The sequence below is a fragment of the Zalophus californianus genome, chromosome 11 (assembly GCF_009762305.2).
Source record: "Zalophus californianus isolate mZalCal1 chromosome 11, mZalCal1.pri.v2, whole genome shotgun sequence".
Taxonomy (NCBI): domain Eukaryota; kingdom Metazoa; phylum Chordata; class Mammalia; order Carnivora; family Otariidae; genus Zalophus; species Zalophus californianus.
In genome coordinates this window covers 108,998,843-109,022,384 of record NC_045605.1, presented here as the reverse complement: position 1 = coordinate 109,022,384, position 23,542 = coordinate 108,998,843, and the positions used below count along the sequence as shown (strand labels likewise).

At 54.3% G+C, this 23,542-nt stretch overlaps 2 protein-coding genes across 5 annotated transcripts in view; one reads left to right on the top strand and one right to left on the bottom strand.

Moving 5' to 3' along the window:
• TESMIN (testis expressed metallothionein like protein) overlaps window positions 1-5,945 on the top strand; it is a 40,483-nt gene extending 34,538 nt beyond the window's left edge. For 2 of the 4 annotated variants that reach the window (XM_027578067.2, XM_027578064.2), the window contains 3 exons: window positions 766-903; window positions 2,684-2,859; window positions 4,393-5,944. In XM_027578067.2, coding sequence (XP_027433868.1) covers window positions 766-903; window positions 2,684-2,859; window positions 4,393-4,585 — 507 coding nt within the window. In that variant the 3' untranslated portion in view covers window positions 4,586-5,944. Of the gene's footprint in view, window positions 1-765; window positions 904-2,683; window positions 2,860-4,392 lie in introns of all 4 variants that reach the window. The other 2 variants (XM_027578066.2, XM_027578065.2) reach the window with 2 other exon arrangements.
• Window positions 5,946-12,369: 6,424 nt separating this feature from the next.
• On the bottom strand, window positions 12,370-18,456 carry GAL (galanin and GMAP prepropeptide). Its single transcript, XM_027580646.2, has 6 exons — window positions 18,240-18,456; window positions 17,902-17,982; window positions 17,243-17,297; window positions 14,354-14,440; window positions 13,919-13,996; window positions 12,370-12,632 (listed from the first exon to the last, which is right to left on the bottom strand). The coding sequence occupies exons 2-6, from the start codon at window positions 17,980-17,982 to the stop codon at window positions 12,562-12,564; spliced, it is 372 nt and encodes a 123-aa protein (XP_027436447.1). The 5' UTR covers window positions 18,240-18,456; the 3' UTR covers window positions 12,370-12,561.
• Window positions 18,457-23,542: the final 5,086 nt, after the last annotated feature.

Sequence of the window (23,542 nt, the reverse complement as noted above, 5' to 3'; positions counted from 1 at the left end):
AAAGAGCACACAGAAATGCTGGAAAGGAAATAGGGCCCCACAGACACGATCATTTTCTTTGCATCTTTAACATTCGGTTATTTTACAATAAATACGTGTGACTTTGAAACTCAGAAAAAAAAGAGCAATACCTTTAAGGGTGTAAATGAATTAAACTGAAACAGGAAGGGGACTCACTTTCTTAACTATGGAAGGACACACTGCCTCGTGTGGCTCTTCCTTTTTTATTATTTAAATTCAATTAATTACCATATAATTTATTATTGGTTTCAGAGGTACAATTCAGTGATTCATCACTTGCGTGTAACACCCAGTGCTCAGTGCCTCTCCTGCCCTCCTTAATGCCCGTCACCCAGTTACCCCAGCCCCCCACTTGCCCCCCTCCAGCAGCCCTCAGTGTGATTCCTAGAGTGAAGAGTCTCTTGTGGCCTGTCTCCCTCTCCGATTTCATTTTATCTTTCCCTCCCTTCCTCTATGATCCTCTGTTTTGTTTCTTAAAATCCACATATGAGTGAGATCATATGATCATTGTCTTTCTCTGACTGACTTATTTCTCTTAGCATAATACCCTCTAGTTCCATTCATGTCGTTGCAGATGGTAAGACGTCATCCTTTTTGATGGTTGTGTAATATTTTGTTGTGTCCTGTGGCTCTTCCTAAAGTAACAGATGGATTAACACGGCCCACAAGTGAGATACCATTCACAGAACATTATTTTTACATAAAAAAGTACATTTTGATGGAGTTTTGTGTTTTTTGTCTTAGGCATGTCTTGAGAGAAACCCAGAAGCTTTCCAACCAAAAATCGGGAAAGGAAAGTTGGGAGATGTGAAGCCTCGACATAACAAAGGCTGTAACTGCCGGCGCTCAGGCTGCCTCAAGAATTACTGTGAGTGCTATGAGGTGAGCCATCCCCCCGGGGCCCTGGGCTCAGGGAGAGAAGCCGGGGCTCCTTCGCTTCGGGAGTCCTCCGTGAGCCCACGGTGAGCGCACAGCAGAGGCTCCCGCCACGTGGCCCTGCCCTCTCTGTGGCAGCAGGTCAGGGGCTCCCAGGGGTGCAGAGCCTTGTCCCCAGGCTGGTGCTCAGAGACCAGAGCGGACCGCGAGCCTTGGCTGCCGGGCAGAGCACACCGCGGGGCGCAGCAGGTCCCGGGCCTCGGTGTCTGCCTCTTTCTCCCGGACTGACTCATGGAGCGAGTGCAGGGGCTCGGGCTCTGGCTCTCTCCCTTCATCTTCCCGCTCCTCTCTTGGTGTTGCAGGAAAGGGTGGGAGAGAGCAAAGAGCCCGCAGGCCCCAGCAGTGAAGCAGCCGGGGAAACCCTTACTTGAAAGGCCCTCCTTTGGTTTGCTTGCGGTCTTTGGGGGGTACCTGTGAATTTTATTTGTAAAAGGTTGTCCCACATGGTCAGGCTTGAGAAGAGTCCTTGTGATTCCGGGGACACACGTTGGAAGCTCTGAGTAAGCAGGCCCAGCCATCCCCCAGCTAGGATTTTGAAAATGCGGTCAAAACTAGTGCAGAGATACAGAATTCAAGCAGTGAGTGCCTCCCCCGCCACCCCCAGTGGAGCGGTTTCTCACAGCATCTCTGCCTGCTCTTCACCCACTTTCCAGAGGCTGAGCCTCTGCCAGGCAGCCGCCCACGTGAGGTGCAGATGTTCTGTAGTCTCCAGAGTAGACTAGAAATCCTGAAAAGCCTCTTGCTCAAAACACCCAGTGGGGCGTAAAACACAATAGATACCCTTTGATGCGCATCTCTGAGCTGAAGAGAAAGGAGGGGCACCCCTAGCAGTTGAGACAAAGAGGGAGCCATGGCTGTCAGCAGGGCCAGCTTCCAGACAGCCCCGCGGCCGGCGTGTGCAACGGGGTGCGCCCCGGCTTGCCAGGCATGCTGCCTTGTGCCAAGAGGTCAAGTCCGCGCACAAGCAGGCAGCAAGGGCCTCCCCTGGGACAGCCACGCAAGGCTGGCCCTCGGCGGGTTTCAGACCCCCCCCCCCCCCGCAGCCGCACGTCCCCTGCAACAGTGGAGGCAGCAGGACACAGGCCTCGGAGGCGCTGCGGGCTCGGTTCCAGAGCACCCCCATAAAGCAAATACCGCATTCAAGCCGGTCCGGTGCAGGTATGCTTACACTGCACGATGGGGTGCAGTGCGTGAAGTCTAAAACACAACGCACGTACCTTGGTTAAAAATGCTGATCTTCCTCTGAGCTCTTAGTCGCCATCACGGGGCACAGCTCACCGGAGCAAACATAAGGATCATGAAAAGTTTGAAATATTGAGAGTATTACCAAAATGAGACACAGAGACACAAAGTGAGCAAAGGCCATTGGAAAACCTGTGTCGACAGGCTTGTTGGATGCAGGGTGGCCACAAACCCCCATGTGCGAAAACGCAGTATCTGCGAAGCGCAGTGCGGGGGGGGGGGGTGAGCTGAGAGCTGTGGGCTGGGGCTCTAGGACCTGCGATCTAGTCAGGGGCAGCGCTCCGACGCCCTCTTTCTGCTCGGGACTCACGCCCGCACTCACACGCCAGTCTCCCAAACCCCTCCCCGGGTTTGTGTGAAAATTGCAGATCACACGCACACACACACACGTGTGCAAAGAGTTATATAAGGTCCAAATAGAATGTGTTGTTTTTTGATGAATTATAGGGCAGTCTAATTTTATTGAAGCATTTTATGTTACCAGGCCAAAATTATGTGTTCTTCTATTTGCAAATGCATTGGTTGCAAAAATTATGAAGAAAGCCCAGAACGGAAAACCCTAATGAACATGCCCAACTATATGGAAATTGGAGGGTTTGAAGGCAACCATCATTTGTCACCAACTAAATTCTCAGGACTACCAAAATTCAGACAAGATAGGTAGGTACTGTGAACCAGCCGTCTGAAGAGGGGAACCAGGTTAATTTGAGGAGAGTTAGTCTATACGCTGGAAAGAAAGTGGGTGCGTCTATGAGGGGGTGCGAGGGATGGGGAGGGGGTGACGGCTCCCCTGCTGGACCAGCCCGAGATCCCACCCTGTGCTTCCGTGGGGCCCCCACTGCCGAGACCGCTCTGTCCAGTCTGTCCTCACGGACAGAGTTACCCGCGTTGTGTACAAGCAGACGGCCCCACAGGGACCGCCGACAGGCAGCGAGGGCATGATCTCTAGACCGCGGGTACCTGACCCACTGCTTACCATGCGAGGTGGCAGCCCGCCTACCCTGCGCGCTCCTTCTTAAAGGGGTGGTGGATCTCCCACTAGGTGGATATCATCCCATTGAACTACGTTGAGGCCATGTTATAATCTCAAAGGCTGAGGGATAATTTTACTCTATATTGGACTAGATTTATCCATTTAAAAAAAATGCCTTTCAATTCGATGTCATGGGTGATATCATGATAGAGTACCAGATATCATGTATTCACATACTTTTGAAAAGCCAAGTTCATGCTTATTTGGTCAGAGACATCAGAAGTACTCATCACTGTGAGCTGCCGAGGTCTTTATCAGTAAAAATTGACCAAACACAGACCATTTCATGGTCCGTGAAAAGCTGAGCAAAGATGTTCTCTCCCGGCTCCGGGACACGGTGTGTCCCACCGAATGTGACGGAGGCTCTGCATGTTGGAGTCTGGCCTCAAAATGTCAGGACTCTTCCTGACCTAAGGGCTGCCCTGTTTCTTCATCTTCAACAAAAGTCATTGTGTGTTGTCTGCATAGAGAGATTTTAACCAATCCCAATTCCTATGTCTGTTTTCATCATCCAGCACTTGTCAGTACTTTAGGAAGTTTTCCTAAATTTCTGCAGTTTGAGCACTGTGTGGGCGGCCGTCTAGCAAAGCTTGCCCCTCGAGCTCAGGGGGGTATGGCCGGTCTTGTACGATAGGGTACTGCTGACTTTCAAAACCTCGTCCAGGGCTCCAACGGGCATTCGGAGGGGAGGCCGTGCCGATAGTGCTCCTCCAAGGGGGCGAGTCCTCAGAGCCGTTGGCATCCTGGAGCTTCAGGTGCCCCTGGGGGACGTGGGGCTTCCCTGAGCGCACGCATTGTGCACAGAGCTGGGAGCAGGCTGCATGGCGCATCTCTAGGGCCTCGCCTTATCTGAGATCCCTGCCTCTACCCCTGCCCAGCCCCCGGGCTGGACGCTGTCGCCCCGGTGCCTCTGAATGTTACGGTGGATCTACTTCGGAGACTCTTTAGAATCTGCCATGAGAGGGGAGTCAAGAAGCAGATGGGTTGCCTCTAAAAGCAATGCTGCATATTGTCAGGATTTCCAATATTAGGAAGATAACAGTTAGATATTACTGGGGACATTCTTCAAAATACCCTGATGAGGACGTCCCCTCAAATCTATAAGGTATTTAAAATGTGGTGCCAAGGACGGTGGCCTGTAACTGCTCTGTTTCTGCCAGGCGCTCTTGCTCATGCATCTCCTGGGAGGTGGTGGAGGCCACATGCGCCTGCCTGCTGGCTCGGGGCGAACAGGCCGAGAAGGAGCGCTGCTCGGAGTGCTTGGCGGAGCAGGTGATCTTGGAGGAATTCGGGAGGTGCCTGTCACAGATTCTCCGTATTGAGTTTAAATCCAAAGGGTTGAAAATTGAGTAGAGTTACCGTGTAGGGAAGTCAGAATGCACATAGATTTTGTTTCAGTATTCTGAGGGAAAGAAATCTGTGGTTTAGAAAGGTTGTTTGAGGAACACAAGGCCGGGTCTGCGTCACCGGCTGTGTCCCTAAGGTCGGGCTTTCCCTCTGCATCAGGGTGCCGGGGGATTTACTCAGAGCGGGTGAGGGTCTTGGCGATCACAACCCCCCTTTTTGAGGAAGTGCAGGGCACAACTAACCATTGCTGTCTGGCCCTGGGGAGAGAGCGTTGAGCCCTGTGACCCTGGGAGAACCGTCTGCACACACGCACAGTGATGGGGGGTGTGAACGGGCTCTGGAGGAATAACAGTCCCTCCCCACTGACTTCACCCTGTCTTGGAAATTTTCCTCTGGAGGCTCCTCTGCCTAAAAAGCCATAATGATTTTTCACTAAAATGATTTTAAAAGAAATTCTCCAGATGGCTGCTAACATACAACTTAAAATCTCCAGAGAAGTACCAAATACCTGGAGGAATTCCCAAGTGTAAACGTTTTCCCAGAGTCACACAAATTCTCCGTCTCCCCTAGGGCCACTGGGATACACAGGCAGCCAGCTCGTGGTTATGACTGAAAATGATCTAGTTTCTTATGTGTTTTCATTTGAATGTGGAAAAGCTCTATTGTCCAATTAAATTCTCCCTAATTATTGTTCTAATATTATTATTGTTTGTTAAAATATGGTTAAAATAACTAGTTTGCAGAAACCAGCAGGTAAGATTAGTTGTTAAGTTGACTCTCTTTTGGTTCTATTGGAAAAGCAAAGAGGATTAAAAATTTTAAATGTCTTCCATTGTTGTAATTAACTTAGTAACTGAAAACATATTCGTCATGTTTCTGTGTTTATGAATAGCCTTGGCCCCTTAGAGACCCTTTAGAAAGCTCACTTGCGAGCACAGCAGCATGGAGCCCAGAGGCCGCAGGCATTTGTCAAGAGCTGTATTTGGAACAGCAAGTTCTGATGGGGAACCATGGAGGGGGAGAAAAATAATTCTTCACCATTTTAATCCCCCTTTGGCTCCTTCGGATAGAGATACGGGGTGGCAAGCCGGAGGCAGAGACCAGCACTGGGTGGTGGTGGGGCTCTGCCCAGGCTGGGTGCCCCGTTGCCGGGGCGCTTCCAGTCCCATGTGCACCTGCTGGAGGAGCCCCGTCCACATCACCCTTGGGGCTGGGAGGGTCCTGAAATAGGGCTTCATGACCCCTTCCTGGGGGGCGGCCTTCCCTCTGCGTCTCTCCTGAGTGCTGCCAATGGTCTGCAGACCACACAGGTAACTTAAAATTTTCTAGGAGCCACATTTTAAAAAAAGCGAAAGGAGGGCGCCTGGGTGGCTCAGATGGTTAAGCGTCTGCCTTCGGCTCAGGTCATGATCCCAGGGTCCTGGGATCGAGTCCCGCATCGGGCTCCCTGCTCCTTGGGAGCCTGCTTCTCCCTCTGCTTCTCTCTCTCTCTCTCTCTCCCTCTGTCTCTCATGAATAACTAAATAAAATCTTTAAAAAAAAAAAGCGAAAGGAGTAGGTGAAATTTATTTTAATCATCCTTTATCTACTGTGATTTCAACATGTAATCAAAATAAAAATGAGATATTTCGCATTCTTTTGTATGTACCAAATCTTTGGAATCCAGCGTGCGTTTTACACTCACATACGCACACCAGGCATGTTGCAGGGGCTCAGGAGCCACAGGGCACAGGTGTGGAGGGGGGCAAAGGGAACTCTGTTCTCCAGAACTATTCTGAGCCAGGAGCTGCCCCGAAAGGCCCTGAAACCAGTGTGACCCACCTGCAGAGCCCGGAGAATGGCCTGGCGAAGGAGGAAGGTGAGCACCCGCCCTGGGGTCGGGGACCCGGCCTGACCCAGGAGCTGCCTGGAGCCCAGGTTCATGTGGGGCAAGGGACCTATGGTGTGGGGCCAAGAGACTTGGGCTGCAGCCAGGGATACTGAGCTGAAACCTGAACATTAGGGAAAGGGCACGACCCCTGGAGAGTTTCTCGCCAGGGAGGATTTAGTAAGCCCATACTTTTAGAAAATTTAGGCTTTTAGAAAATTCAGTGTGAGAAGTGAAAGCAAAGTAGAGCTGTGTATCAAGCCAGTGTAATGCCCAGAGGTGACAGCTACATAGGATGACGAAAAAGATATAGAATTGTCTCTTTTGTTGCTGGTAAAGAACCAATGCCATTTTAAAACTATATAAAAATAAACATGGCATGTCTTTACTGCGAGACTATCTGTTGGGTTTTCGGTGGCGGGGTTGATTTTGTTTTTCCCCAAATGCAGCTTAGCTTAAACCTTGCCTTTTCAAGAATCTGAGAAAAAGTCATAGCAAATGACATGCTGAAAGAAAGCTGTTTCTCCCCTCCGAACACTTTGACACCACACATGTGGCATTTCCCCTCCACCAATCAATTCTCCATTTCTCTGGACAACAACTGGGTGTCCTGTTAGTACTCCATTCAATTCTGACACTAACTGCCTGGAGTTAGTGTCGGATTATCCAGGTGAAGGGCTCAGTCCCCACCAGACTGCCCCCGACCTCAGAGGCCAGTTGCAAGTACTGGGTCCCCAGGTGAACCCACACACTTCTGTCTGACTTGGCTGCAACTGGAGGTTCCCAGGACCCCCACTTCGGGTCTGAGAATTTGCTATAACTGCTCACAGAACTCAGGGAAACACTTAACTTACTATTACCAATTTATTATAAAGGATATTAAAGGATAATAGGAACAGCCGGATGAAGAAGTGCACAGGGCAAGGTTCGGGAGCGCACTCTGTCCCTGGGAAGCTGGGGGCCCCCACCGTCCTGGCAGGGGGCAGTCACCAACCCAGAGACTCCGAACCCTGTATTGTTGGGATTTGTATGGAGGTGTCCTGTCATAGGCATAATCAAGTATCAACTCAATCTCCAGCCCCTCTCCGCTCCCTGGATCATGTGGCTGGGTCTTTCTGGTGACCAGCCCCCAACCAGGAGCCCACCCAGAGTCACCTCATTAGAACAAACGACACTCCAGCCAAGAAATTACAAGGGTTTTAGGAGCTCTGTCAGGAACAAGTGCACAGACCAAATACATATTTCTAGGTTACACATGCTGAAATTTTCTCAGTTAACCATGAGCTTGTACACAATACAGAAAACATGGGAACCTATGAAACATCCTGAAGAGAGAACCTTCTGTTGCCTGGAAAACATCAGCAGGAACCTGTCTGTAGTCCTTCTCTTGGCTCAGAAGCTCTTCATCCCTTTACAAAACCCTACATTAATTACCTGAAGTTCTACCGAATTCCAGTAGGGATGCAGCGTAAAACCACAATAGACGAGTTACTGTATGAGCTAGGCTAGAACACTGGTTTAGCAAATGGAAGATGGAAGTTTCTTATAAAGATGGTGCCCAGGGAATCACTTTGGGGAAAAGAAGAACCACCGGAGGGGAAGGGAGCTCTCCCTACAAAGGCCCTGGGCGCAGGTGGGCAGGGGTGAAGTGGGACACCAGCATCGTGCTGTTGGTGTTCTGGAGTTTGGCCCTTCCCTGATAACCTATGATGTGGAGCATCTTTTCATGTGCTTGCTTGCCTTCTGTGTATCTTTTTTGGTGAAGTGTCTGTCCAGGTCTTTTGCCCATCTTTTAATTGGGTTGTTCATTTTCCTACTGCTGAGTTTTAAGAGTCCTTTGTATATTTTGGATAACAGTCCTTTATCAGATATGTATTTTGCAAATACTTTCTCTACGAGTGGCTTGTCTTCTCATTCTCTCAATAGTGGCTTTTGCAGAGCAGAAGTCTTAAATTTTAATGAAGTCCAGCTCATTCAGTTGTTCTTTTATGGATCATGACTTTGGTGTTTTATCTAAAAAGTCACTGCCATGTTCAAAGTCACCTAGATTTTCTATGTTATCTTATAGGAGCTTTATAGTGTTGCATTTTATATTTGTGTAGATGGTCTACTTTGAGTTGATTTTTGTGAAGTGTGTAAGCTCTGTGTCTGGATTCCTCTTTTTTTTTTTTTTTTTTTTGCATGTGTATGTCCAGCTGTTCAGCAGCATTTCTTGAAAAAACTATTTTTGCTCCAGTGTGTTGTCTTTGCTCCTTTGTCAAAGATCAGTTATAATAGTATTAATGTGAGTCTATTTCTGGGCTCTCTGTTCCATTCCACTGACCTATTTGTCTGTTCTTTTGCCAATACCACACTGTCCTGATGATAGCTTTGTGGTAAGTCTTAAAATCAGATAGTTGTCAGTCCTTCAACTTTGTTCTTTTTCTTCAATGTTGTGTTGGATATTCTAGGTCTTTTGCCTCTCCATATAAACTTTGGAATCTGTTTTTGGATGCCCACAAAATAACTTTAAGAGATTTTAATTGGAATTGAATTGATTCTCTAGATCAAGTTTGGACATCTTGAAAATGGACATCTTGAAAATATTGAGTCTTCTTATCCATGAACATGGAAGATTTCTCCAATTACTTAGCTCTTCTTTGATTTCTGTCATCGGAGTTTGTAGTTTTCCCCATATAGATCTTGTACAGATTTTGTTAGATTTGTACCTATGTATTTCATTTTTGGGGTGCTACCATAAATGGTATATTTTTAATTTCAAACTTCAGTTCATTGGTGTTATACAGGAAGCAATTAACTTCTTTTTTTAAGATTTATTATTAGAGAGAGAGCAGGGGGGAGGAGCCAAGGGAGAGAGAGAATCTCAAGCAGACTCCCCACTGAGTGTGGAGCCCGACTTGGGGCTTGCTCTCACGACCTTGAGGTCATGACCTGAACTGAAACCAAGAGTCGATCACCCAACCGACTGAACCACGCAGGCACCTGTAAAACCAATTAATTTTTGTTTATTAACCTTGTATCCTGCAACCTTGCTATGATTGCTTTTTAGTTCCAGGGGTTATTATTGTTGATTTTCTGGCTTCCTACATAGACAGTCATGTCATCTGCAAACAAAGATTTTTATTTCTTCCTTCCCAATCTGTATGCCTTTTTAGTTCCTTGTCTTCTTGCATTAGCTAGGACTTCAAATAAAATGTCCCCAACAATGAGAGGGGACATCCTTGCTTTGTTCCTGGTCTTAGCAGGAAAGCTTTTGGTTTCTTATTATTAAGTATGATGTTAGCTGTAGGGTTTTTTGGTAGATGTTCTATGTCAAGCTGAGGAAGCTCCCCTCTATTCCTAGTTTGCTGAAAATTATCATAAATAGGTGTTAGATTTTGCCAAATGCTTTTTCTATATCTACTGATATGATCACTCCCCCTGCTTGTGTTCCCTCTCTTGCTGTGTCTCTCTCTGTCACATAAATAAATAAAATCTTTAAAAAAATTTTTTAACTTATTTATTTGAGAGAGAGACGGATAGTGATAGTGACTGTTGAGTTTTGAGAGTCCTTTATATGCTTCAGAGAAACATATCCTTGGTGGGATATCCCTTGATGGGACATGTGATTTGCAATTTTCTCCCAGTGCTTAGCTTGTCTTTTCTTCCTCTTCCTCTTCCTGGGTAAGAACTGCATTAATCCGTGTACAGAGTTGGAGAGAGTCAGCCTCCTTACTCTGTTGAGAAGACAAAAAGAAAACCCAGAACTCACCACTGTATCATCCTTGGGTCCCGAGGTCTGCCCTCTTCTTGACCTTTCAGAGTCTTACGCTTGCTTTATACAAAATGTCCAGGGTTGTACTTAGCACGAGGATCAGGGAGAATTACATCCACTGTCTCCCTGAAAGCAGAAATCAGCAACCTTTTCTTTAAAAGTTGGATCAGAGGTGGTCAAGCTCTCTGCTTTCTAGAGCCATCTCAGTTTGTTTCATGGATAAAATAGGGTAAAATCCAGAAAAATGGAGCACAGAACCACTTGTTTTGCAGTGAATTAAAAACAAAAGTTCATAGGCTGCACGTTAGAGTAATCAGCTTCGATCCTTCGCGTCTTTCTGAGACGGCCCCTGCACTAGGACTTCCTTAACCCCCCCACAACTCTCCCCTTCCTCCTCCAGGGGCCTCAAGAGCAAGACTCTGTCCCCTTTAGATTCTGGGCAGACACGGTGGGTGGGGGGGGGCTCCCCGTCCTCGGCCCGAGATTGTAGAAGGAGGGTTTTGATGTCTGTCAGCTTTTGTGCCCACGCATTCATGGCATGGAGACAGCTGCCTCCTCAAGGAGGGAAATAACCTCGACATTCTCCTTCCTCTACGCCGCAGCTGGTCATCTGGGTGTTTGTCAGGACTGTCTGTAAGTTCTTCACTTCCCCTTGTGGCTGGCCAACTTTCTCTCTTGAAAATACTGCCCTTGTCGGCAACTGATTGACCCAGCATGGCTGTAGCCAGTTCCAACCGCCTTCTCCCCAGGGAGTAAGTGTCCTCCCTAGAGGCCCCCTGACGACCATCAGTCCATCCAGCAGGATGTTGGGCGACCAAGGGCACCACGACCTCTCTCAGTCCCTCATGTCCCTTCTCTGGGGAAGAGCCGAGGTGTGGTCCCTGACCAGCTGCCGCAGTGGGCCCTTGTTGGGAGCGCGAGTCCTGGGCACCCAGCTCTCCCGAACCAGACACCCTGAAGAGGGGCTGGGGAGCCGTGTTCTGACGAGGCCCGCCCAAGTCGGAGAGAATTAAAGGGGATTCAGTGTGAAGGAGGGAAAAGGAGGCTGGTGAGGGCCCGGGGGTCCGGCGTGGTGCTGCGCTCCCGCCCTGAGCTGGGAGAGGGTAACCTGAGTCTGAGAAGGGCGTGGGCGGGGAGGGAGGAGCCGATGGACTCGTGGAACCAAATGGAAGCTGCAGGAGCCTCGGAGCCCGGCTGCATGGCTTCACGTCTGGGGAATGGCCGGCTTCACACAGAGTGGGGAGGGCCGCCAGGGCTCTGGTCCCTGCCATCGGGGCTTGGATAACTGGCCGGGCAGCACGTCTTTCCGTGGCACTTCTCCCGCTCGGCGGCACCCTGGGGCAGTCACCCGGGGCAGCGGGAAGGACACGGTGGGCCTCCAGACTCTGCGTGCCACGGTCTGCGGGCCACCGGGCCGCCCCCCGCCCCCCAGGGGTGCTGATGTGGACCAGGGGTCAGAACCACTGCTGGCGGGCCAGCCTCCGGAAGGTGCCCCTCCTCCACCTCGGACCTGCTCCAGCAAAGGCTGAAAAGCCCCGAGTTCCATTCGATGCAACAGGAGGGCTTGGCCTCTTGGCCGGTTTGCTCTCTGGATCTTCGGGTGTGATCTTGTTTCTGCTCTGCCGAGTCAGTGGTGCCGTCCCCCCGGGCAGCACCCACTTAGCACACCTCTCCTGGCCTACAGGATCGCTGAGATTCTGGGACACTCGGCTCTCCGCCCGGCCACACGGGTTGTACCGCTGCCTCTGTCAACCCCCACGTGGCCCTGGGCCTGCCCGCCCGCTGGGTCCTTCCCCCTCGCTTCTCACCTTCACAAGCACCTCGTAGCTCCCTTAGCTCCCCCGGCTACTGTGTTGAGAGCTGCTTGAGGGTTTCTGCTTTCATCCCTCTCAAGTACCAGCCCCCTGCACACGGGGCTTCTCTCCATCCCGTTTTGCTTGTGTCAGGAACGGTAACGGACTCCCCGGCGTGGTTGCGTTTGACTCACTGACGACTGAGTTACCGACCGCAGACGGCGTCTCAGACCTGCTCTGCAGGGTGGGACGTGGCTTTAAAACTTTCGTCTGCTGCACACGATTATAATCAGTCTTTATCTGTTACCACGCACGGTGGGGGGGGGGTGGTGGTGACAGACAGACACACAAAAGGAAAGGACAACCGAAAGCCATTGCTATTTTTTATTTTGCTGCTCAAAAGAACGACAAAAGGGGGGGAAAGTCTTAACAACAAAACCCTAACGACACAGCATGAGAGCCGAGGGGGCAGGACTAGTCACTCTACGTAAGTTGGCACAAGATTTTCCATCGGGTCCAAGTTTGACCGGAGGCGACACGGCACCGAGGAGCAAGCCCAAGAGCGTGGTCAGGCTTGCTCGTGGTCCTCTGCGGAGACCGCGGCCAGCAGCTCAGGCACGTATTCCAGGGCCCCGGCCTCTGCAATGAAGAGGCGCACTTAGCGGAGCCCTAACGCCTGTACCAGGGACAGTGACAGCCCAGTACGCAGGTTAGAGCGTCGGAGCGCATCCTCCGGGGGGGGGGGGGGGGGTCCCAGGATCGGCCCCGAAATCGAGTGCAACACTTTCTATGTCTCACCTCTTGATGATTCAAGCCTCCCACTTACCATGTGTTTGAAACTATCAAGTAGAATTCCTGTTTGAGTAATAAAAATTGGTATCTCCGAGGGAAAGAAGTTCCATCTTACAAAATTCGAAACAGAGCAAACTAAAAACCAAGAAGTCCCTGGGAGAGTCGATCTGCTCCTTGCAGGAAAAGTCGCCAGCAAGATTCCCCCCGGCAGAGAGCTCGCTGCAGACTCGGCGGGGCTCCAACAGAGCAAACTTGCTTATGGGCTTTGAGATTTCTAAGCCCTCCCCCACAGTCTCCCGTCCCATGGATGGCTCCAAGGAAGAACCACAGGCCTTTGACCTCGTCCCTCCCACACCCTCCTGAGCCCTTCAACCAAGGCAGCGGGTCCAGCCAGCAAAGTGCATGGATCAAAACAGACCCCAAGAATTAGTCTCAACTCCGCCAAACTCACAACAAAATTGTAAAGTGCAAAACTTGACAAACAGATGTGTCTCCTGGAGAATCCAAGCACCCCCTCCCCCGCAGCGCCCCCCCTCCCCCAGCCCGTCCCGGTCTCCCTGTGCTTGGCTCCCAGGGCACTGCGGCCTCTGTCCAAATGGCCCTCTGTTGCCCGGATGACAAGCAGAGGTGCTGGGCAGAAACAGGCCCACAGGGCGGCCTCACCTTCTCTGGTATCCACGGAAGATACCAGCTCTAGGATGGAGACTGTTGAGACGGGCATGCAGCCTGCTCTGCAGGAAGGCTGCATAAGCAAACACTGGAATCTGAGATATGGGTTAGTTGACCATGCTTACAAGACATGGCATAAGACGGCCTACGAGCAGCTGTAGCCCTGGGATGTCTGGCACTTGTTACCCTGCCAGGAAGTGTGGCTCCAAGCCGAGGGAGTGGGACGGAGGCCCTCTCTCTCCCTGGTTCCCCTGCGGCTCTGATGACCCTTTCCAGGGCCAGTGTTGGGGCCAGCAGCAGCCCCGGCCCCTAGGCAGCTCTCCCACCCAACAGCGGTGACTTGAGGAATGGGAGTGGATGGCTGGTTACTTCCCAGGAGAATTCTACAGAATCCTTTTTGACAGGCTTTTCATGTGGGCAGAGTTCAAAGAGGTGGAATTTAAAATTGGTAATATTTCACGTACCTTTGAGATGCAAGAAAGTCAGAAACTCGATTATCATGCGTAGGGCAGCCTTCTCGGACAGCGGCCTGGCAAAGCCCCCTAGAAAACAGAATCGGCGTCTACCACCTGCCGCGCGGCTCTGGATCTCACAGCTCCCTCTGTGGAGGGCTGGGCATCTGGAAGCCAGTGGACTGGCCGTGACCCCTCCCCAGGGCCTTGCTTAGCACAGCGGGGTGTGGGGGAGTGTCCGGTCAAGGCCAAACTCTTCTGAGGCCTTGAGTGACTCTGCCTCCGTGGCCACCCTGGGCCCCGACGCTGGGTCTTGGGCTTGTACTTCTGGCAGATGGCAGAGGGGCCCAGGCCAGGCTCAGGTTGGGGGGCGGGGCAGGAGCCTGACACCCCACCGCCACGTGTGCCCAGGAGGTGGTGGGCAGCGAAGTGAGCCAGTGCTCTCACCTGGCCTTGCTTCATCTTCAGGTGGGAGTTCCCGCTTGCCCGTGAGGCTAGGCTTCTCCTGAAATGATCTGTGGTTGTCAATGGCTTCTGTTTGCAAATGAATTGAGAGGAAAGCACCTGACCGGCCTTGTTACTATAGTTAGACCCTCCCCACTCCCAAAGAAGGACACACAGGTTGCTGCTAATCAAAGCACGCACGACCTGACTGTAAAAATCAAGTCACAGTAGGGAACATTCTCTGCGGAACCACGACTCGTGCCAGGGCCAGAGAAGTGGCCAGTCCCACAGGTGCTGGGACTCTGCCAGAGGAAGGAGCACCCCCAACCCCCCCGCAGTCAGGAGGGGAGCGAAGGGGAGCACGGCGCTCGGCAGAGCTGGCCAGGCCCCGGGGAGTACGGGCGTCACGGGGGTCGCAGAGGCGCTGGCGTCTGAGCTGGGTGCCTCACGGGGAGACCACAGGAGCTTGGGGTCCTATGTCCCTGAAAACAGGGGGCCGCCGAAGAGTGGAAGTTCAGACCTATTTTTCAAAGACCTCTCTGGCAGCTGTGGGAGGCGGACGGGAGCCAGCCAGCCAGAGACAGACGGAGACAGCGGGAGAGAGGGGGAGGGGAAGGGAGGCAGGCGGAGGAGGGGCGGGGGGGGGCGTTAAGTGGCTGTGTGTGCACCTGCGTGTGCGTGTGCGTGTGCTCACGCCTGTGTTGGCCACGAGGACGTGGTCAGGGTGGCTCGGGGCTTGTGGCTGCTCGCCTGTGGGGGGCCGGCATCTGCAAGGCTAGGCAAAAGAGCACCGACTCCTCTCCCCAAGCCGGAGTTCGGGGCCCGGCACTCAGGACAAGAAGGCCCGAGAACCTTGCCCCACGGCTCGAGTGCGGGCACACTCCCGCCGTCCGCGGCGGCTGCTGGACAGTGTCCCGCACTGACGAACACTGGTGCCTGGTAAAGCGCATTGACGACCTCGTCTAGATGGACAGCCTCTGCAGATCCAGCTTGACGGAGACAGAAATCTGATAGTAAAAAAGAGCTTGTTTTCTGACTCAAGATTCCTATCTTCTTGATGAATATACCTTCACTATTCCAAAGTAACATGAGTAAGTATCTTTGCTGAAGGGTTCCTTCTTTCTTTTGGGCCAGAAGCACAGAGATGAGATGCCTTCTGAGTGATAGATCTCAGGGTTACAAAGGGCTCGGGAAAACGTGTGCCCTTTGAGCCCATCTGTCCCTCCTGGGGACAGGCGAGACCACTCCACTCCCAGTGACAGACAGAAGTGTATGGGGGCCTGCCCTTGCCTTTGACCTGAGACCAGAGCACCCAGAGGCCCTGCCTGTGGCCCCGGCTTGTCTTTGTCATCTCTCTCTCTGCCTGTGTTTCTCAAAGCACCCTCCAGGTGATCAGATAGACCACCATCTGCAGCAGGAGAAAAGGCTGTACTCAAATGTGGGATTAAGAATAGTCCCTGGGCTGAACAATACCGTTCCCCCCAGATTACGCTGGTGAGAATGGAATATGACCTACATGTTTGCCTCCTTTCCTGGTGCAGAAAGCAGTACATAAATAGGGGAGGTTTTGTTTTGTTTTGTTTTAAGGTTGATGGCTGTCCCCAAACCAACCACGCCTGCAAATTTGAAAGCTACGAGCGTGTAAGCGATTGGAGGGGAAAGTAAAAGGTCTCCCCTTGTCCCCTCCTTTAGGATAATTAAAATCTGAAGATGCCAAGACAGACAGAGGACGAGCAGGAAGCAGAGTGCGGGCAAGGAGCGGCGAGGGGGAGGCATCCACGCACACAGTCTGCGGGGTCCCAGAGCTGTCCCCTTCAGGGCCTGGGTCACCTGGAGGCATAACCTGTCTGCACACCGTCTCCCCATTTCCTGCTGCCTCCTGCCCCTACTAAAAATTCCACAGCTGGTCTGCCTGCCACTGCCAGCCCGGGGAATCTCTGGGTCCACTGGGTTCTCTGCATCATGAAAGCACTAAAGTCACACTGTGTCCAGACAGTGTCAAATCAAGGACAGGGCACCAAGTATTAGACCACCCACAGGCTGCAAGGTCTGGGACTTGATGGCTACAGGTGAAACCACACACTCCGGTTCTGCACGCAAGCGCACACGCCCCGGCCCCACCAGGCTACACGTTCCAGCTGGTAGATTCATGGCACAGAGTTAAGGCCCAGGGTGGCCTGGAACCCTGATGGACTATTACAAGTCGGCAAAAGTGTCCTCCCATTCCACGCCGCCCAGATTTGAACTTCTGAAGCCGAGAAAGTGGTAATGAGGCCGACTGTGGGCCGCAGGCCCCTTCTGGAAACATCCCAGGACTCGGATCAACTGACCCGTGTCCGCATAAGGCTCCTGGTGAGGGCTGTGGGCACCTCCTGCTGCTCCATGGGGTCAGATGCAAGTCCCTGCCTGCAGCCCCGGCCCCAGACTCGGTCATGCCCAGTGAGACCGTCACAGGTTCGTCACCTGACCCCACCAGCCCACGTGCTGCAGGCCCTTCCTACCCTAGGCATTTGGGTCATTCGGTAATAATCTAAGTCCTGCTCTGTGCCGCACAGGTGCCTGAGCAAGGAAGAGCGAGGCGAGGAGGAGGGACAGGTGGGCGTCAGGGGACCCAGGAATTTGCCCATTTGCGGCAAGTGAGGGAGAAAGGGTGCGGGAAAGGGCGCCACCTACCGATGTGGCAAGTATTTGAATCCACTGATCCCTAACCTCCGTGGAAACCCATCCTGCCTCAAGCGCCCCCCATTGCCCTTGATGTGACCAAACCTGGAATATCCGTGTATTGGAACAGGGACTGGCCACACAAATGCCAGAAAGAGCAGGATTCACACAAATGCTCCAGTCAGCCTTACAAGAGCGGGGTCTGCTCTGAGGGGCCGACGTGTCACTTACGTGGACCAAGAAGGTAGCCAGCACTGTTCAGGGTCCAGCCTCTCTTTTCCTTCACCTTAAATGGGAGAAAAGGGTCATGCCGGGTACAGGCTCGGGGGCTCAAAGACGCCTCAAAGGCAGCTTCTGTTTGCACAGCCCACTAAGGTGGTCTGGGAAGCTGCAGCCCACTTCAGATACTCACATAATTTACATCACAAAAGCACTTTATTTTTTTTACCCTGTCCCATAACAGCCATGTGATGCAAACCCTTAAAGCAAGATGGACAGGAAAGGAAGCTTGCCAGGCTTTCCAGGCATGACGTGGGCATTTGAATAATGCATACACTTCTGGGGCTGCAAGAAATTCCAGCTTTGCCCCCAAATAAGCTATATTCGACATGAAAACAGGACTGCTTGCTTTTCCAAAGAATTCACTCTAGAGCCACAACCCTCAAACACATGGGGCATCTGCTTGCTGCTAAGTCATGTTGAAGACACACGTCGTTGAGGGCACCTGTGGGTAGCAGGGCTCCCGCCCGGGGTAACTCATCTAGAGAGCTAAGTACAGGAGCCTCCAGATTCTCCTGGTTTATAGCCAGGAGCTGGTTTGCGCGCACCCTCCGCCGGTCCACGTCTGTGCGGCTGCCCCCCTTAGTCGGGCACACGCGCCCCGCACTCACCGGTGACCCGAGCCCCGGGGTGGCCGAAAGGGCCGTGGCGAGGAGCAGCCAGGCGACGAGGAGGACGCAGCCGCCGGGCATCTGCAAGGGAAGGTGCGGAGCGGGCGTGGGGTGGCCGGCGGGTCCCCGGGCGCACGTCGGGCGGAGCCTCGGACGCCGCTGCCGGGGGCTGGGGCGGCGGCAGGGGCCAGGCGACGCCGACCGAGTGCCGTGCGACGCCTCCCGCGGCCGAGCCGGGGCTGGGAGCGAGGGGCCCCGGGATCGTCCAGCGGCGGGCGGCGCGGAGCAGGGGGAGGAAGGGGTCCGCCTCCCGCTGGGGCCCCCAAGGCGCGCCGTACCTTGAGCGGCGGCGGGTCTCGGGGCGGCGGGGGTTCCGGAGTGGCGGCGCGTCCGGGGCGGCGGGGCTCCCGAGGTGGCGGCGGGTCCGGGCGTCCGGGCGGGTCCGTTGGGTCTGGCCGGGCTGGGGCGCTCAGCACATGACGGGGGCCTCAGGACCACGGGGAGGAAGAGAGGCGGCTGGGCTCCCTCGACGTGTCCGCGGCCCCGAGCTGCGGCCCGCCATTTATGCGGTGCGTCCCGGGGCCGTGCGCCGCGTCACCGGGCTCAGGGCCCGCCTCCCGCGCCCCCGCGGAGCCCCGAGCCCCGAGGCGGGCGGGAGTGACCGTAGCGCAGAGGTCCTGCCCACCGGTGGAGGTGCGGGGGCGGTGGAGAGACCCCAAGCTCCGCGGGGGAGCCCCCGTCACCCCTGCAGAGAGTTCTCGTCACACCTGCAGATAGCCCCCCCATCACCCTGCAGAGAGTGCCTATCACCCTGCAGATAGCCTCCATCGCGCCATGGGAGAGGCCCCATACACTGAATAGGGAGCCCCCATCAGCCCACACAGGGAAACCCCGGAAGCTGTGGGGGAGAGCTCTCAATAACCTACGGCCCACGTCATTGCTGCGCCAGTGAGCCCCACGCCCATCACCCCCAACCCAGGTCCTAGCGGGGGAGAGACGCCCCCACCTACACACTGCATTCTCTTGCTGCAAAAGCTGGGACAGGGTCCTCCCCTGCCACACCCCCCTGGAGGATGAGCCCTCAGTCCAAACTGGCCCAGTGGGGTGGTCCTGGGGCAGGGGTGAGGTGGGGTGGAGTAGGGAGCAGGGTCCCCCTCCCCTTACACTTGCGCCCTGGCTGGAGTGTGGGATCAGCCTGGGAAGCCATTCATGGCGGGGAAGGCTGGAGGCCCAGCTTCACTGCCTCCAGTGCCCGGTGGCCCTTGGGTGCCCAGACCCCTGTCCTATTTTGCTAAAAAGGGGCAAACCAGCCAGGGCCGTTGGACTATCTCCCGAGGGCTGAATGACTTCCAGCCTGGGAGCTGTGGGTCCCCCCCAACATCCCACAGGCACTGCTGTCTCAGAAAGGGTCCCTGGCGATGTTCCCCGTGGCTCCCTGGTCCGGGACACAGAGGTGTTTCGAGCAGGGTCAGATAGTGGTGGAGCCCTTGGGGGTCTGGGGAACCCAGAGTGAGACAAGCCCCAGCTCCTAGAGGCAGCCAAGGGGTGGGCAGGCGGGCAGAGCAGCAGGAAAAGGCTGTCCTGTGGCAGGTGGCAAAGAGATCACGCAGGAGCAAGGACCTCCTTGGCGTACTCCGTGAATCCTTCTTTAGTTTGGGCCGGGCCCAGACTGTTCTTTCCCCTGCTCACAGACATCAAGGGACATACATACGAGAACGGCATCTCCAGGCTTCCAAGGAAGGCTGAGGACATGGCTGAAAGTTGGCCGGAGCCCCTCCTACCACCTGGCTGGACGTCACTGACCACTGAAGTCCTCGGCAGTGGCCGGCCCAGGCGGCCCCCACCTGTAGGAGCCTGGAGGCCCCAGTTACTTACCAGGAGGCCACAACCCTCGCACCACCCACCAAGCTGGACATTGGGTTGGTTGACGTCACTGGGGACCCTGGAATGAACAAGACACAGGACAGACGGTCACGATGATGCCACCTGGCGGGTGTCCTCCATATAGTCTTATGAACCTTCCTACACACAGCGGGAGAGCCGTCTGCCTCTGCTGGGCCGGGAAGGATGCAGGGGCGCTGGAGGACTGGGCTCAAGGCCAGTGGGCTGGGAAGGAAGGCGCAGGGCCCTAACCTGAAGCGCTGAGCGCCTGCCCTGGCTTCCTGGAGGGCGAGGAGGGGTGCTATCTGGGAGACCCAAGTTGGACAGACGCCTAGCTGTGATGGGGGTCATGGGGGCGGGGGTGTCTCAAGGGCACACTTGACTTCCTGTCGCTCCTATTTTGGCAGACCGGGGTGGGAGGAGAGTAAGGGGCAGGAGGCCTGACCGGGGGAGGGGAGGGGGGATGGGGCTGTCGCCCTGGCCGCTTTGGTCAGTGGGGGCAGAGGGACAGCCGAACGGCTTTCTGTGACACCCTCTTGCGCCCTGTGCGCTCGGATGTAGAGGGCTTTGGGGGTGTGCAGGCACCGGGCCACGGGTGTCCCCGGCTACCTGAGAAATGCCACCACCTCCTGACAACTGCTGGAGAGGTTGCTTTCATTCTGGAATGCTCGCTTTGCTCCCGAGAAGAAGCGCATCCCAGCGCATGGTACATCGTGGCCAATCCCCGCTTTCCCGCGTGTTCCGTCGACGAGAGCGTGAGAACCCTTCTGCTCTCAATTTGCTTTGTCTGTCTGAAGAAGCCGAAATCGTAAACCAAAGTCCTTGGGACTAATTAAGAGATAGACTCCAAGCTCATCATCCCTCACATGGCTGGCAAGTGAGGCCTGTTCGGTTCAGCTTCCCACTGCTCTCACTGGGTTGGTGTATTCTTTGTTCCTTTTTTTTTTTTTTTTTTTTACTTTAAAAGAAATTTACAGTAGTTTTTCTGATAAGAATGTCTTTATTAAAAAGACATTTTGCCTTTAAAGCATCATTCTCGCAAATGTATAGAGTGAGCAGGTAGAGAGACTCACCTCTCCGCAGCATGAGACTCTCATATGTCTGCCCAGATCCTAAGGAAAACGTGGCCGCAGGCGGGTTGGGGGCCAGAACGCCCCGGCCAGGGAGCCCGCACTGAGGTCGCAAAGTGGGGAGAAGGCAGCCCTGCAGGCAAGTGGAACGGTCACCTTGTGAAGCGATGTGCTGGGGGGGGGGGGGGGGCGGCGTCAGACTGTTTATCCACATAAGAGCCCCCAGACCTTCCTGGAGGCAGAAGCCTGGGGCTGCATGGCCACGGGGGCAGCCCGTGTAGGCGGTAGGGATGCTGGGCCCCAACCCAAGGGGGCATTGACACTATAATTGATTGAGAACATGAACATTCAAAAACAAACAAAATCTGTCCTTTGGCCACTTTTTCCAGATCTCTTGGAAAACTCCTAAGCGAACGTAAGCAATCTTCACGAACGTTGGCTAGTTTGGAGACATGAGCTCAGAACAAATGTGCTTCCTCAAAGTTTATCAGGACTTTCACCAGACGGCCCTTGGGAGGACACCCCCCCCACCCCCGTCACTGCTCCTCCCTTATCCCCGCGTGAGGGGATTCTGCCCCCAACCTGGCAAGGGGCCGGCGACCCTGGCCCGGGAGACCTAGGTGCGCCCGGGAAGGCTGCCGGCGGAGCAAGGCCGCAGCATGAAGACGCTGTGACCTCCCGAGGCCGGCAGGTGCGCTCAGACAGAGACAGCACCCCTGGGAGGACAGGCGCCTGCTTGCCGGCACAGGCCGTGCTGGAACCCACAGCCAGCATTGTAATGGGCTCCGTGTGCTCAGCAGTGACCCAATGGGAGTCATTGTCAACCTGTCATCTTGAAGACGGCCCAGTGTGTGGCAGGCAAAATGGATCGCCATTAGAGTAATGGAAATCAAGCAGAAAGCATAATTTTACCCCCACATTGTGAGCTGGCTCATCTTCCCCCAGAAGCCCTGTTCACCACCAGCCCCAAAAACCAACCCAAGTCTGACAAGCAAAAAGAGTAAGGGTCCGGGAAAACCTCGACCGTGGCCCGCAACGGAGCTCAGCACGCACCGCCAGGAAGGGAAGCTGCGTGCCCTGGGGGCCCGGCCTGCCCCCCATGGAGATCACAGTCCAGCGGAGACCCATGCACAAAATAGTCATACACATGACCACTTTGTTATCATGAGAAGAAGGAGCCTGACCTGACAGGTGAGCAGGATTGGCCAGGTGGGGCCCAGCCCATTCCAGGTGCAGGAGGTCCCAGGGGTCGGCCCGCATTCAGGTCCTTTTCCCTTGCTCCTTCCTGCTGCCTGGAATGTGGATGCGAGGGCTAGAGTGGAGCAGCCATTCTGGGCCACGAGGTGATGACTTTGAATGGCAGCGAGACTGGAGGAGCACAGGCCCCGGGGACACCACCCTTCAGGCCCATTTCACAACAGGGAGAAGTGAACTTCTCTCCTATTAAGAAAGGAACTTCTCTCCTGTTATTTGGGGGTTTTCTATTATAGGCAGCTAGAATGACTCCTAACTAATTCAGTGTCTTACACGAAGCAGTCAACAGATGTTTGATGAATGAAGTAATGAATGCAAACAAACGAAGGGATGTGCCACCTCCAGTGCTGGTAGGGGGCGAACACTGGTGAGGGGAGCTCCTGGAAAGGACAGGCTTGGAAAACAAGATGACAAAGGGACACAGGGACACCGCCTACCGATCCCACCACCACCTCACCACTTCCCTGCACATCCTGCCGTCCAGCTGTGATGGACACAGTGACGTGGTCTCTTGTCGTGGGTGGTGCTGGTGCCCCACAGAAAGCAGGGTTCTGTGGCCGCAGGGAGGAGAGCAGGGGTTAGTGATGAGCAGGCTCTGCCTTGAGCGGGTCCAAGACAGATGTTTGCATGATTGAGTGCATTTGTAAAATTTGAAATGAGCTAAGGGCACAGTTAGTCCAGAACTTTCCACATCACCTTCCCCGTGCTGTGGTTGTGCTGACACAAAGTGGTGCTGGGGAGGCTGGCAGCAGTTTCGGATTCTCTCAGGGCAGGCTGGATCGGGGATGCATTTCTTTGGGGTTCGGTGGGGTGGCTCTGTCGAGTTCATGGTGAGGACATTACAGTGTGTGCACTTGGGGTGCTGCAGGCGGTCCTGGTGCAGGAATGGCTTCCAGGAACACCCCTGCCCACAGGGCCCCCTCCACTGGCTTCGAGCCAGGTGGCCGAGCGTGCCCTACGGACTTGCTGGTGCAGCTCTGAAAGCTGCCCTCTCCCCAGGGGCACGGGGTTGAGCCGAGCCTGGGGGTGCTGACAGAATGCAGACTGCAGCTTTGAAGGATCAGCTCACACCCTCCGTGGGGGCCTTGGGGGCCATCAGACCTCCACTAAGTCCACAACCACACACCAACCACATCCCACACTCATTGACGCCAGAGGCAGCTGTCGTGCAAACTCGCCCGTGAGACGCCAGGGTGGGTGGAGTGGGGGCCGTTGTTCTGGATGGTCCCGCTTCGCTGAAGTCCTGGGCTTTTTGGCCTGAGCCATCCTTGCCTCCCTACGCGGGGTCTTCCTGTCCGCTTAACCCACCCCCCAGCATCTTTCCTCCACCTCCCCACCCGCAGCCTGCTCTTCCCCTGCCCTGGGCTCAAGGCCCCCTGCTTCCCTGGCCGCTCCCCGCTCTCCGGGTGGGGGGCCCCCGCCCGGCCTCGCCCACA

What these genes read in the sequence shown, in the direction of transcription:
- GAL (XM_027580646.2), bottom strand. Translation starts at nt 17,982, where the DNA reads ATGCCCGGCGGCTGCGTCCTCCTCGTCGCCTGGCTGCTCCTCGCCACG. An exon ending in CCCCGGGGCTCGGGTCACCG is followed by an intron (nt 17,298 to 17,901) that starts GTGAGTGCGGGG and finishes CTCCCATTTAAG; the next exon opens with GTGAAGGAAAAGAGAGGCTG. An exon ending in TGAAGATGAAGCAAGGCCAG is followed by an intron (nt 13,997 to 14,353) that starts GTGAGAGCACTG and finishes TCTGTTTTCTAG; the next exon opens with GGGGCTTTGCCAGGCCGCTG.